Raw genomic sequence first — 13021 nt, forward strand, 5'->3', positions numbered from 1 at the left:
TCTGGTCCTATGCACATTATTGGGGGCACACTCACCTCAGAGGGGCTTTTGTTACAAAGCTGGGCAGAGATGGCTGTAAACGTGTCATCATGCGTCCCTTGCTCCTGGCATGTGGTGAGAATCACCCGATCTGCTTCCCTACACCAATAAAAACGAGGCATGACGCGTGCTGTACATAGAGCAAGACCCACCCCAAAATCTGAAGCCTCCACCCCCCTCCCTTACATGATGTAAGCACCTACCTTGTCCAAAGTACGACCTTCTCACCGCTGGAGCTAACCTTGATGTTCTTGGCGCACATAGTTAAGGTTGGCTCCTCTTGGGCTGTCACCTGTAGGCTGGAAGGCTCCTCGGGGGTGGGAATTTGTAGAATAGAGGAAGTTGTGGGAGGAGCCTTATCTCCAATACCCATTCCAGAGAGGTTGGGGCAGCGTGACAATTTATAATGTCTCCTAGCTCCCCGAGATGAAGTACCTCTGGCCTGATGCCTCACTCTACCCTTGTCAGCACCAGAACGAGATCGCTGTACTGAAATGCTGGGACCCTGCACCTCAGCTCGATCATCAGAAGATGTGTTCCTAGGTAGTGGGATCCTGCAGTCTCCTGCACCCAACAAAAAGGAATGTTTAATAAGGAAACAAAAAGACCGACCCCAAAATACATGAACAGGTTTACCCTTTCATGTCCGATTTCCCCAGCTCACCTGCATCCCTCATGTTTGATGCACCCGCATCAGATAGTCTATGGGAACGACTGTCACAGCCCTAAATATGAAAGATAGGGTTAGCGAGAGGGTGGCACGGGCAGGCAAAGCACGAGAGGCCGGCAAGGGCAGGCAAGGCTAGCACAGTACTCACCTTACTGGTGCAAAGGACACACAGCCTCCTCCTTTTACAGCGCTTCATCCTCTGCTCCACTGCTGCTTCATGACAAGAACACGGACACTCCTTCCTGCCATCTGGCAAATCACCGTCCTACAACCACTCCAACAGAACCACCCATTAGAAAACGGACGAACTGCAGCTTTATTCAGTTCACGAAAGCATTCCTAGTTATTCCCACAGCAGTGCGGACCCACAGGTCACAAATTTTACAGTGTCCTCCACCGCCACGAGACTATACGCGAAGGACGGAGAGGTCCAGGCACACTCTGCTGACAGCCACTTCAGATATACAGGACATGGACAAGCTCTAAGGGGCTCACCTGATTACTATCTGCCCGGGATGGGGTCCATACCTTACAATTTTCCTGGTTCTTATCTGACCCATGGCTGGCATCCTTCCTCCGTTTACTCCTCGGCGCTGAGGCCACTTTTTGATGCTGCTGCTCCTCTTCTTCCTCCATGTCTGGAATAGTCACTTCTTCAAAGCCATCAAACTAGGAAAAGGAACAGAAGCCATCACAAATATGTGCCCCGAGTGCCTGTGTATCCCACTGGGTACATTGGGACTTATGCAAGGTACTCACTGTGTATTCCTTGTTTTCGGTCCAGTTCACCACCTCAAAGTCCTCCATACGGCTAGCCGGTGGCCTCAGCTGGTCAAAGAACAGGGAGAACTCCTCTTGCAGGTGCATGTGCCCCTTCAGCAGCTGCCACATCTGAGTTTTCAGCTAAAAAGACACAATCCAGAGTTATGTGGAAGCGGGGCAGGAGTCTGTGGGAGTGACAGTCTGGGATTACACACCTTTCCCATCTCCTGCAGGGGGCACTCCGCACAGCTCTGCAGCAGTCTGATGATCTTCTGATGTTGGGCTGGGTTCTCCTGGAAACAGATCTCCAGCTGGCGGAGAAACTTGCGGCTTTTATCAAAGGCCTGCTGTTCCTCAAACTGTAGTGGAGACACAGATTACCCCAATCCCCATGTGATATCTGCCCCTTTCCCCCAGGTATACGGTCACCGACCAGTCCACACTCCAAGGCTTGTTCCGGGAGCAGAAAAGCAGCAAAGTCCCGAAGAAGCTGCGGCCAGTCGCACAGGAGCAGCCGCAGGCTCTCGTACAGATGCACCGCCGTCTTCTCGTCTCCTTTCGTCTCATATTCATAGATGAGGTTGAGGAACTGCTGGTATGTGCCGGGGGAGGAGTGCAGAGCCTCGCGCACCTGCAGGATCAGACGGTTACAGTGGCGCGTACATTACAGGGGCGCTCACTGAGGCACAAACCACTCACCCGGTTCAGGTAGGACTGTGCAAACGCCATGTCCTTCTGCTCCCGCAGTGGGTCCTTTGTCAGAATCTTCTCATCATACAGGAGCAGCAGTTTGGAGGTGTCCTTGCTGGCTCGTGTACGCGTGCCCCTTCTGTTTCGGGTGCGGTGACTGCTTTGGCCTTTGCTGCCCCCACGGCGCCGCTCTACTGGGGAAAAGCCAACACAACATCATCATACAGCAGAGAGCAGACACCTCATCATGCAGCGGGAAGGGGGTGCCGAATGGCTTAACGCCTCGTCACACAGCAGTGACAGGATGATGATGAGCAGTACATCTTTTCATGCAGCGGTAAAGGGCAGCACCTACCTGTTGGGGCCATGCTGGTTTTCACTTGGACTGGTGATGGTGTGCGGTGGTGACTAGGCAGCAGCTTCTCATCTCCGGCTTCATCCATCATTTCCTCAGGCTTCTGACAAGAACTGTCCGCACCCTCCTCCTCCTCTTCTTCCTCCTCAGGTTCAGTGTTCTCCTCCTGGGAGTTTTCCTCGGAGTCTCCCTCCTGACTCAGACGTCGCTCTGATGCCAGCCATGTCAGTTTCTCCATGGTCTCCTGGCAGCAGAAAATAGAGTCACTGAACGCACCAGCAATTAGATCAATGGTTTCCAGCTTGCCACCCATGGCTATAGGTAACATAACCGCACCCTGGCATCTCACCTGCAGCTCGGGCACAGACAGCACGGACTCCTCAGAGGACATCTCATCCTCATCCTGGGTCAGGTCATCAAAGTCTTCATCCTCTTCATCTTCTAGGGCATCCTTGTCATTACACAAGTCTTGGCCCTCCGCAGGGCTGGGGGAGTCTCTCTGCGCTGCCCCAGGGCTGCTGATCTCCACATCAACATCGGCGGAAGAGGAAGTGTTTTTCGGGGACTCCCATGTCCCCTTTGTTTTTTGGGTCTGGTTCACCTCCCCTGGCTCCTCCATATCTCCTGGAACCTGAGTCTTTGAAACTGGAGAAGAAGCAGTCAAGCTCTGGTGCAGTCCAGACTGTGGCTCCTCAGGGGGGACATCAGTCTCCTCCTCCTTTATGGTCACGTGGTCTGTGACATAAGGGGATTGATCTCTCCCCTGAGCAGCAGCCGACTCTTCTTCCACCTTTATGGTGATGGACACATACTCCCACTCATCGTCCTCTCTCTTCTGGTCCCCAGCCTTAGATACCACAGGCTCAGTCTGAGCGCTAGGCAGTGAGACTGGCGTCTGGCTGAGCGGTACGTGGGTAGAACTGAGCAGCACAGTAGTCATGGGAACTGCACTTCCTGTACTGAGCGGCTGGAGGACGCCACAAGCCGAGCCCAAACTCACCAACTTTAAAGCTCCATGCGGAAGAGCGAAGACAACGGGTGTGGACTGGAGGATGGGAGTCATACTTTCACTCAGGGTCTTCACCTCGGTATTTCTATCAGGTAATGCACAAATGAGGGACTTCTTTGGCATTGGAGCAATGATGGGGGGCTGCATCACTTGTGCCCGGGGGGCTGTAGCAGCTGTGGAATAGGCAGACATCCTTGAAGAGGCGGTAACACATGGCGCTGGGTGGGTATTAGACCTTGTTTGCACCCCGAGCGGCTGGATGTTGACTATTCCTTGCATGGTCACTGCCGGCTGAATGAGTGGCGGAACCTGCCCTAAGATCCTAATGGGAAGGGGCTGCGGGGCTGGTGGCTTCACCACTTGTTTGGGCACAGGGTTGGGCCGGATCAGTAGCGGTTTTAAGGTGGACCGCTTCTGGCGCCATGATTTCCAGTAGAATCGTTTGGGCAGGGGCTTGAGGGTAAGCAAGATCTCTGGCGGGAGGAGCAAGGGGTACTCGGAGCCAGAAGATTTCTTCATTTCTGTTTCGATACTGCTGAGGTTGGCCTGTGAGAAGAGAAGTGTCACAAAGGGCGGCATTAACCCAACAGTGTGGAGACCACACCCCAGCAACGTACCTTGATCCAGAATGGAAGCCGCTGCTTTTCCCTCTCCACTGGGGGGCGGGCATCGTCAGGTAGGATGTCTTCACAGCATCTGCCCAGCGCTGGCAGCATTTTAGTTCTCTTGTAAAACTGTCCGTAAGAAAAGTGTGGGGCATGAAAGCATGCAAAGAAAATCAGGCCCCCACCCCCCTATAAGTCTCTAGAAGACCCTTCCCCACCAGAGACCTTGATCCGCCACCATATGGTCATGCAGAGACCTCAACCCCCCCCCCCCCGCCCTCTATAACCCTGAATAGGCCTCAATCCTCCTCTATAGCTCCGGAAAGACCTCAAACCCCCCACATAACCCTGCAGAGGACCCTTCCCTAGCAGAGACCACGATCTGCCACCATATAGCTCTGCAAAAGCCTCGAATCCCCCCTCTATAACCCTGCAGAGGCCTCAATCCTCCCCTATAGCCCTGGAGAGACCTCAAAACCCCCATATAAGTCCGCAAAGGACCCTTCCCTAGCAGAGACCTCGATCTGGCCACCATTTAGCCCTGCAGAGCCCTCAAACGCCCCATATAACTCTGCAGAGGACCCTTTCCTAGCAGAAACCTCGATCTGCCACCATATTGCCCTGGAGAGCCCTCAAACCTCCATACAACCCTGCAGAGGTCCCTTTCCCAGTAGAGACCCCAGATCTGCCACCATATAGCTCTGGAGGGACCTCAACTCCCCCCTCCAGAGGCCTCAATCCTCCCCTATAGCACCACAGGACTCTTCCCCAGCAGAAGCCTCATTCCACCCTCATATAGCAGAGACCTCAAACCCCCCCCACAAATCTGCTGAGGCCCCCTCCCCTTTAGAAATATCAATCCGCCACTATGCAGAACTGGAGAGACTCCTGCAAAGGCCCATACTTGTGCATTTTTCCTGGAAAGAACCCCTTCTCTTTCTGGCTGTGACCCACCTTAATAATGTTGTCCGGCGTCTTTTTCATGGTGAGGTTCTTGATCCGCGAGGACAGCTGCTGAGCAGTTTTAGCGCTCAGAAGGTATTTGCTGATTAGTTGCTTGGAGTAATCGATGTTCTCAAAATGCTTCAATCCTAAAGCAAGTAAACTAAAAAGGGAAGCTGGAGTCACAGTGAGTGGACAAGACACAGCCAGAGCAGGGCCAGGCACAGCCACTCACCAGTCCTCGGCCTTGGTGAAGAACACCCTGTCCTGGGGTCTTCTGGGTTTCATGGAGCACACAGGAAGCAGCTCTGGATACAAGAAGACGGAGCGGGTGGCCAGAATCCAAGCCGTGCGCTGGGACAGGCTGGGGACATCATTCGCTGGAACAAGAAGATCTTACTGGTGAGTGATGGTTGAGATCATTACAACGGATCCTGACAGAATTGCGGCTTCCTGCTAATTATTTCCTGACCACCATCATAACCTCCGCTCGCCGTCAGTAACGATACAGGATTGTCCCAACCAGCACTTCTCCAATGGGAGAAAAAGGCCCATTTTACCGACACTAAGTGCTGCGAGGGAGGCTCTTCGTGCCGCATCCCGGCATAGAGGTGCTACCGGGGAGGCTCCTCGTACTGCACCCTGGCATTGGGGCGCAGCTGGGGGCATTGGGTGCCTCTTTGCGGTATTACTAGTTTGGTACGGCTGCTCACACCCCACATGGCTTCTGAGAAGAACTAATCACACTGGAAAAATCAAGAGGGCCTTCAACCTCAAACAAGAATGTTCCCAAGTACTAGCTCAAATGTTAACTTGCCCAGTGTACAGAAGTGTAGAACTCCGCAGTCATGGTACAGATGTCTCTTATCCTGCCCTCCCCCTCCCGTACGGAAGTGCAGAACTCCGCAGACACGGAACAGATGTCTCTCATCCCCCATACAGATGTCTCTCATCCCCCGTACAGAAGTGCAGAACTTCGCAGTCAAGGTACAGATGTCTCTCACCCTGCCCTCCCCCCTCCCGTACGGAAGTGCAGAACTCCGCAGACATGGTACAGAGGTCTCTCATCCTACCCTCCCGTACAGAAGTGCAGAACTCCGTAGTCACGGTAAGAGTGTCTCCTCCTGCAATTCCCCCCCGTGTACAGGAGAAGTGCAGAACTCCAGTCACAGTACAGACATCGCTCATCCTGCACCCACCCAACCCCTCCTGAGTACAGGAGAAGAGCAGAGGTCTCTCATCCTGCCCCCCCCCCGTACAGAAGTGCAGAACTCCGCAGTCAAGGGACTCCGCAGTCACGGGACAGACGTCCCTTATCCTGCAATCTCATACCAGTCTTTCTTGAAGGGTTGGTGGGCTCGATGTCTTCTGGTACTTGGCTATGAACCAGAGGGATGAGCTGCAGAGCGTCCTTTAGATTGCAGGCCTGGAACAAGCTCTGGAAGTTGGGGGTTACTACCCCATGTCTGAGGGATGAGTTGTCTGCAAAGGTGGAGAGTTCAGCCTGAGAGAGAGGAAGATCCATTAACAGGAACATCTCACTACAATAACCCAGCCCACTGCTCTCCCCATCGCATCCAGCCGCAACCCCCCACACCAATCGCATCCAGCTGCAACCGCCCTGATGCTCGCCCCGTCGCATCCAGCTGCAAACACTGAAGCTCACTGCTTGCCTTATCACATCAGGCCGTAACACCCCACCGCTCGCCCTGTCGTATTCAGCCGCAACCCCTCCAACCCACTGCTTGCCCCGTCACATCCAGCCACAACCACTCTGCTCCACTAATTGTCCCATCCAGCCGCAACCCCCCGCCTCGTTGCATCCATCTGCAGCCTCTCCGCCCCATTCCTCACCCAGTCGCATCCAGCAACAAACCCTCCACCCCACTGCATCCCGCTCGTCCAATGCTCGCCTTGTCATATCCAGCCACATCCTGCCTCTCATCCTGGCAGATATGCTGCATACTCACCAGGTAGATCTGCGAGGTTTCGGCCTCGGTGCAGAGTTTGGGGTTCCTGAAGCTCAGCAGGTGAATCTGAGTCAGGAGCTGGACGTGCTGGGGACATGGAGGACATGTTATACAGTGATCTGAGGGCTGCACTCTGCTGAGATGACCAGACCCCACTCACCTGCTGCATCTGTTGCTGGAGCCTTTTTCTCTGTGTGCAGTTCAGTCTCATGACAGGTGAAAGTTTGGGGGCTGGAGCAGATGTGGGGGGCTGCACATCTCTGGCAGGAAGTTTCTCTTCTTCTATCCTCATCAGCGATTTCCTCATCCGTAAATACTCGAGCTGCGCCCGCACCGTGCGATGCTGCTCCGTGAGGAGGGCCTCTTCCAGCCTGCGGGAAAGTATATTTGGTCAGCTCCCAGGATGTGTACAATGTGAAGGCCTGGCAGCCGGTAGGGGCATTCGGCAGCGGTGGTCAACCCTGGCAGTGTGGGGGCGGCAGCGGTCAACCCTGGCTCAGCACAACTCATGTGGAGAGGGGTTGCCATCGCCACTTCATTAATTTACCTCCTTTCCCAAACAGCAGCAGCAGTTCTTTGGCTGCTCTGCCCCGTAGAGAGGAGGCACTGTCAGTCAGTCACTCACCTGATGGCCTGCGGGGTGTTGAAGTCGAGCAGGGGCTCAGTGTTACTGTCCTCATCATCTGCACCCTCATCTTCTAAGTGAGAAATTCCCATCTCATCCTGAAACTGATAAGAAAGATTCAAGTAAGCCACAGTGCTGCGGTGAGGGGGCCTCGGCAAGAGGACAGGGGAGCAGTGTGACAACAAGATTTTATCTTAATTAACCAGACATCTATTTTCAGTAAGCCAGGAAGAATAGACTTATCTATATGTTGACTTTGAATTTCTGCATTTCTTTTTTGCTGGTCAAAAGTCTGAAATGTTGACTTGTAGGTTAAATTCGTAAATGGACGAATGGTTGTTACAGTATTTACCTTATATATCACCTCCTACAGTTTATTGTATGGTTATATTTGCAAAACAGTGATACAGGGTCACTGAACAATGATGTTTGCAGATATGTTGATTACACATTGTCCAGGCCAGCTAACTTGCAAAAGAGAGGAGGAAAAACTATGCAAACTGATTAAATAGTCAAGCAATATGCAAGTTAACCTCAGGATGCTGGTTTGAAGGACAACAGTTGTGAACTATAAAAAGGGATATGCCTTTGTAGCGATATACATTGAAATAACCAAGACTCTTGAACAAACTACAGCCAGGAATACACTACAAGATAGCTGCCAGATCATGGCTCCATCACGAGGGACACAGATTTGACATTCTACAGGATGCCAGCTTAGAGGAACATGTCCAGTCTGAAAGCAAACAGATTTACTCTATTGACCATCACTGAACCATGGATTTGGACCCACCGGTCCCATGAGCCCCATGGATACGTTTGGGGAGGTCATTACTGAGACCCTCCGGTTACCTGGCTTCATGAAGATGGTTGTAGAAGCCAGGTTGTGACTGTCCACTCACCTGGCCTTGTACCTCAATGGACTGTTATCTTCCTAAGCTTGTCATTACCTACTCTCTGTGTGTGCCACAGGTGGGGTAGTCGGTCCACGAAGCTGTGAAGTCACAGACTAGTTCACTGCTGGGACTGCTCTGTATGCCATTATGTGTTAGTGGTTCAATAAGGTATTTCCACACTATTTTACCCCCACCCTGTGTTGCCCCGAGTAGTATTATGCACATGGGAAAGGAGAGTGGACATTCGGTGGGAGGACCCCTAGTCCATGCGGTTTCGGCTAGCAGACTAGAGCCACCCACTGACCCCTACTCCCCTCCCAGCGTGTCTCCACAGGAAGGGGGGGGTCGACGTCAGAAGGCGAGAGGGGGGCAGCAGATGGAGATGGGGGGGGCAGGAGGCAAGAGGGAGAGGTGGCAGCAGAAGGAGATGGGGGGCAGAAGAGAGGAAGGGACAGCGGCAGAAGGAGAGAGGTAGGAGGAGAGAGGGGGGCTGTACTCACTGTCTCAAATAGCTCCTCCATCAGTTCGTTCACTTCTTTCTCTGCCAATCAGACCAATGAGAAGATGAAGCTCCATCCTCCAAGGACACCCCAATCTCTTTTCCTCAGTTCACCCACTTACTCGTGATCCGCACGGCACGATCATTGCGCAGGTCCTCGGTGTCCGGCTCGTCCCAATCCTCCAGAATGTTGTATTCTGGGTCATCATCATCGTCTGCTTCATCTGAAATGAAAGATGGCACGATCAGGGAGGACAGCGTGGGGCGCCTGGATGGCTCAATCAGAAAGGGGAGTGTGGGGGGAGCTAGACAGTGCAGCACTGGGGAAGGCAGTGGTGGTGCGAAAGCCCTGGCACTCACCATAATTGCCCACGTCGTCGTGCATCAGGCCGCGTAGCCAATTTTTCCAGTTGTCATCATCAGCGGTGTTTGCTTCGTACATGTCGGGGGTGATGTCCGGGGCCTGCAGTTCGGCCTCGAGTTGACCGATGGGCACATCCTTCAGAGGCCTCTTGGAACGTGTGCGGCAAGCGATGAGATTTTCTCCCAAGGACTGTCAGGATTAGAAGCATCAACCACAGTCACCTCATGGGGATTGATAGTGGGGTGAGGTGTACCTGGGAACCTCAGGCAGGAAAAGAAGTACCTGGCAACCACGGGCAGAGGAATGGGACGGGGCGTACCTGGGAACCATAGGCAGGGTGTACCTGGGAAGCACGGGCAGAGGAACGGGGCGTACCGAAGACCAATGGGCAGGGCGTACCTGGGAACTATGGACAGAGGGGCAGAAACTACCTGGGAACTACGAGCAGAGGGGCAGGGCGTACCTGGAATGACCCAATAGTGACAGGATAGTTATCCAGCTCCTCATCCACGGCATGCAGTTTATCCATGAAGGCACTGTCAGGGGAGTACTTTATTTTGGGGGGTGGAGGAGGTCCCATGGGAACAGATTCTGCAGTGATGTGACTCGCGGCGCCCTGCTGAATGGACAGATAACACCCATAAGTAGTGAACCCCTGAGCCACGTCTGCCATGGCTACGAGTGGTAACTTACCTGCTGGCGATCCATACGCTCCTCACCCTGCGACTCCAAGAGATAATGGGCTCTCATACGCTTGTGCCCACGTGGGGAGGACGCCGTGCTCTCCACATCACTCTCCAGCAGACTCTGCAGACGACACACAGCGTGAGCGACCTGAACCCAGACCATCAGAACCCACCGCGAATCTTCCAGCCAACAGGGCCCCGGCCCCACAGTGTACACCCTCACCTCTTCAGCAGTCTCATCTTCATCCTCCTCCTCTGGCCGATACTCCTCATCTGATGAATCCTCTTCTTCCAGGGGGATGTCAACAAACTGAGGCACCTGATGTAAGATGGTGGGAGTATTGAGAGCACGTGAAAGAGGATGGGGGTCAATAGCCAGGGGACAATAGGTAATCTCACCACCCCACACCCCTGCACTTAACCCCTCACCCCCATAATCCAAGCTCTAGGCGTCTGGGGTCACATCCAGGAAACACCCTACCTCAAAGTGTTTAGTGTGACCCCCAACTACAAAGTATCCGGAGCGGGTCTTCTACCGAGGCTCGGGCCCCCCCAACTGCTCACCTGCTGCTGGCTGCTCTTCTTGATTGGAGACAGATTCCAGGTAGGGATGACCTAAGAGTAAGGGCCACAGTCAACGAACAGGGACACAGTCGGCGGACCGACGGGGCCCACGGTGGGCAAACCGACGGGGCCCACGGTGGGCAAACCGACGGGGCCCACGGTGGGCAAACCGACGGGGCCCACGGTGGGCAAACCGACGGGGCCCACGGTGGGCAAACCGACGGGGCCCACGGTGGGCAAACCGACGGGGCCCACGGTGGGCAAACCGACGGGGCCCACGGTGGGCAAACCGACGGGGCCCACGGTGGGCAAACCGACGGGGCCCACGGTGGGCAAACCGACGGGGCCCACGGTGGGCAAACCGACGGGGCCCACGGTGGGCAAACCGACGGGGCCCACGGTGGGCAAACCGACGGGGCCCACGGTGGGCAAACCGACGGGGCCCACGGTGGGCAAACCGACGGGGCCCACGGTGGGCAAACCGACGGGGCCCACGGTGGGCAAACCGACGGGGCCCACGGTGGGCAAACCGACGGGGCCCACGGTGGGCAAACCGACGGGGCCCACGGTGGGCAAACCGACGGGGCCCACGGTGGGCAAACCGACGGGGCCCACGGTGGGCAAACCGACGGGGCCCACGGTGGGCAAACCGACGGGGCCCACGGTGGGCAAACCGACGGGGCCCACGGTGGGCAAACCGACGGGGCCCACGGTGGGCAAACCGACGGGGCCCACGGTGGGCAAACCGACGGGGCCCACGGTGGGCAAACCGACGGGGCCCACGGTGGGCAAACCGACGGGGCCCACGGTGGGCAAACCGACGGGGCCCACGGTGGGCAAACCGACGGGGCCCACGGTGGGCAAACCGACGGGGCCCACGGTGGGCAAACCGACGGGGCCCACGGTGGGCAAACCGACGGGGCCCACGGTGGGCAAACCGACGGGGCCCACGGTGGGCAAACCGACGGGGCCCACGGTGGGCAAACCGACGGGGCCCACGGTGGGCAAACAGACGGGGCCCACGGTGGGCAAACAGACGGGGCCCACGGTGGGCAAACAGACGGGGCCCACGGTGGGCAAACAGACGGGGCCCACGGTGGGCAAACAGACGGGGCCCACGGTGGGCAAACAGACGGGGCCCACGGTGGGCAAACAGACGGGGCCCACGGTGGGCAAACAGACGGGGCCCACGGTGGGCAAACAGACGGGGCCCACGGTGGGCAAACAGACGGGGCCCACGGTCGGCCGGCGGACACTCACCACACCTTTCTCCACTACCTCTTTTAGTTTTGATCGAGTCATTTTGGGTTCCTGTAAGACAGAAGCGGAGGCAGTCTCACATCCCTCTGCTGCTCTTGCTCCCTGTTATCACCCACATGCAGGGACTCGCCAAAAATTGGCTGGTGAACGCCAGCAGGGCAATTACTTACGAAGGGCGGCAGACCTTGGCTTTCTGTGATTGCGGCCTTCATCATGGCCACAACGTGCTCATTAGTGATCACCTCCTGCAACATCAGCAGCACAGGTAGCAATGAGGACAGGTATTACAACCCCTAGCATGAGCCCTCACTGGTGGGGTCACTCACGTGGAGGATGTTGCGGACGTTGACCACTGTCAGGTTGTGCTGCTTGGCTCCGTCCTCCAGGGCTCGGTCCAGGTCCTGGTCCAGGTCACAGGTGAGTGGCTCGGCATCTTCTCGCTTCCTCTTCCCCACAAGTTTCTTCTTTTTTCTCCTTTTCTGGTCCTCATCTAAAAGCATCAGATGGGCAGAAAACATGAACCAGCACCTCGGTGGAGGCAGAGTTGCTTCGAAAGCCCAACCAACAACCCCAGAAGAGGTCGAAAGGCGTCAGCAGCCCAACCAACAACCCCATAGGAGACACAGCTGCATCCACAACCCAACCAACCACCCTGGAGCTGCATCCACAGCCCAACCAACCACCCTGGAGCTGCATCCACAGCCCAACCAAGCATCCCGATGAGGCAGAGTGGTGTCTGCAGTCCAACCACCCAACCCGGAGGAAGCAGAGCCGCATCCACAGCCCAACCAACCATCCTGGAGGAAGTGGAGCCTCATGTGCAGCCCAGACAACCAACCCGGAGGAGGCGGAGCTGCATCCACAACCCAAACAACCACCAGGAAGGAGGAAGAGCTGCACTTTGGGCCACTAACCTACCAGGCAGCACTGCCATCAGTCACTTCAACTCCATGCACTATAATAAAGCAGGATGTGGTAACTGACCATAAGAGATCACCAGCTCGGCATCGCCCTCCTCGTCCGGGGAAACATGTGGGACCACTTCTATATCAAGTGGATGTTGGACAACTAAAAATACAACAAAG

General features: G+C 55.5%; 1 protein-coding gene across 5 annotated transcripts in view; it reads right to left on the reverse strand.

Annotated features, from left to right (window-relative positions):
• GON4L (gon-4 like) overlaps positions 1-13021 on the reverse strand; it is a 46377-nt gene that overhangs the window by 590 nt on the left and 32766 nt on the right. For 2 of the 5 annotated variants that reach the window (XM_069726039.1, XM_069726068.1), the window contains 29 exons: positions 12921-13004; positions 12263-12426; positions 12107-12181; positions 11937-11987; positions 10677-10727; positions 10336-10431; positions 10120-10233; positions 9890-10045; positions 9423-9615; positions 9185-9286; positions 9064-9104; positions 7668-7771; positions 7203-7413; positions 7043-7129; positions 6405-6576; positions 5308-5452; positions 5085-5235; positions 4143-4259; positions 2866-4071; positions 2517-2760; positions 2171-2352; positions 1905-2102; positions 1687-1830; positions 1469-1612; positions 1238-1378; positions 858-974; positions 704-764; positions 243-603; positions 36-138 (listed from right to left, as the gene is read on the reverse strand). In XM_069726039.1, coding sequence (XP_069582140.1) covers positions 36-138; positions 243-603; positions 704-764; positions 858-974; positions 1238-1378; positions 1469-1612; positions 1687-1830; positions 1905-2102; positions 2171-2352; positions 2517-2760; positions 2866-4071; positions 4143-4259; positions 5085-5235; positions 5308-5452; positions 6405-6576; positions 7043-7129; positions 7203-7413; positions 7668-7771; positions 9064-9104; positions 9185-9286; positions 9423-9615; positions 9890-10045; positions 10120-10233; positions 10336-10431; positions 10677-10727; positions 11937-11987; positions 12107-12181; positions 12263-12426; positions 12921-13004 — 5015 coding nt within the window. Of the gene's footprint in view, positions 1-35; positions 139-242; positions 604-703; positions 765-857; positions 975-1237; positions 1379-1468; positions 1613-1686; positions 1831-1904; positions 2103-2170; positions 2356-2516; positions 2761-2865; positions 4072-4142; positions 4260-5084; positions 5236-5307; positions 5453-6404; positions 6577-7042; positions 7130-7202; positions 7414-7667; positions 7772-9063; positions 9105-9184; positions 9287-9422; positions 9616-9889; positions 10046-10119; positions 10234-10335; positions 10432-10676; positions 10728-11936; positions 11988-12106; positions 12182-12262; positions 12427-12920; positions 13005-13021 lie in introns of all 5 variants that reach the window. The other 3 variants (XM_069726028.1, XM_069726059.1, XM_069726049.1) reach the window with 2 other exon arrangements.

The sequence above is a fragment of the Ranitomeya imitator genome, chromosome 1 (assembly GCF_032444005.1).
Source record: "Ranitomeya imitator isolate aRanImi1 chromosome 1, aRanImi1.pri, whole genome shotgun sequence".
NCBI classification, from domain to species: Eukaryota; Metazoa; Chordata; class Amphibia; order Anura; family Dendrobatidae; genus Ranitomeya; species Ranitomeya imitator.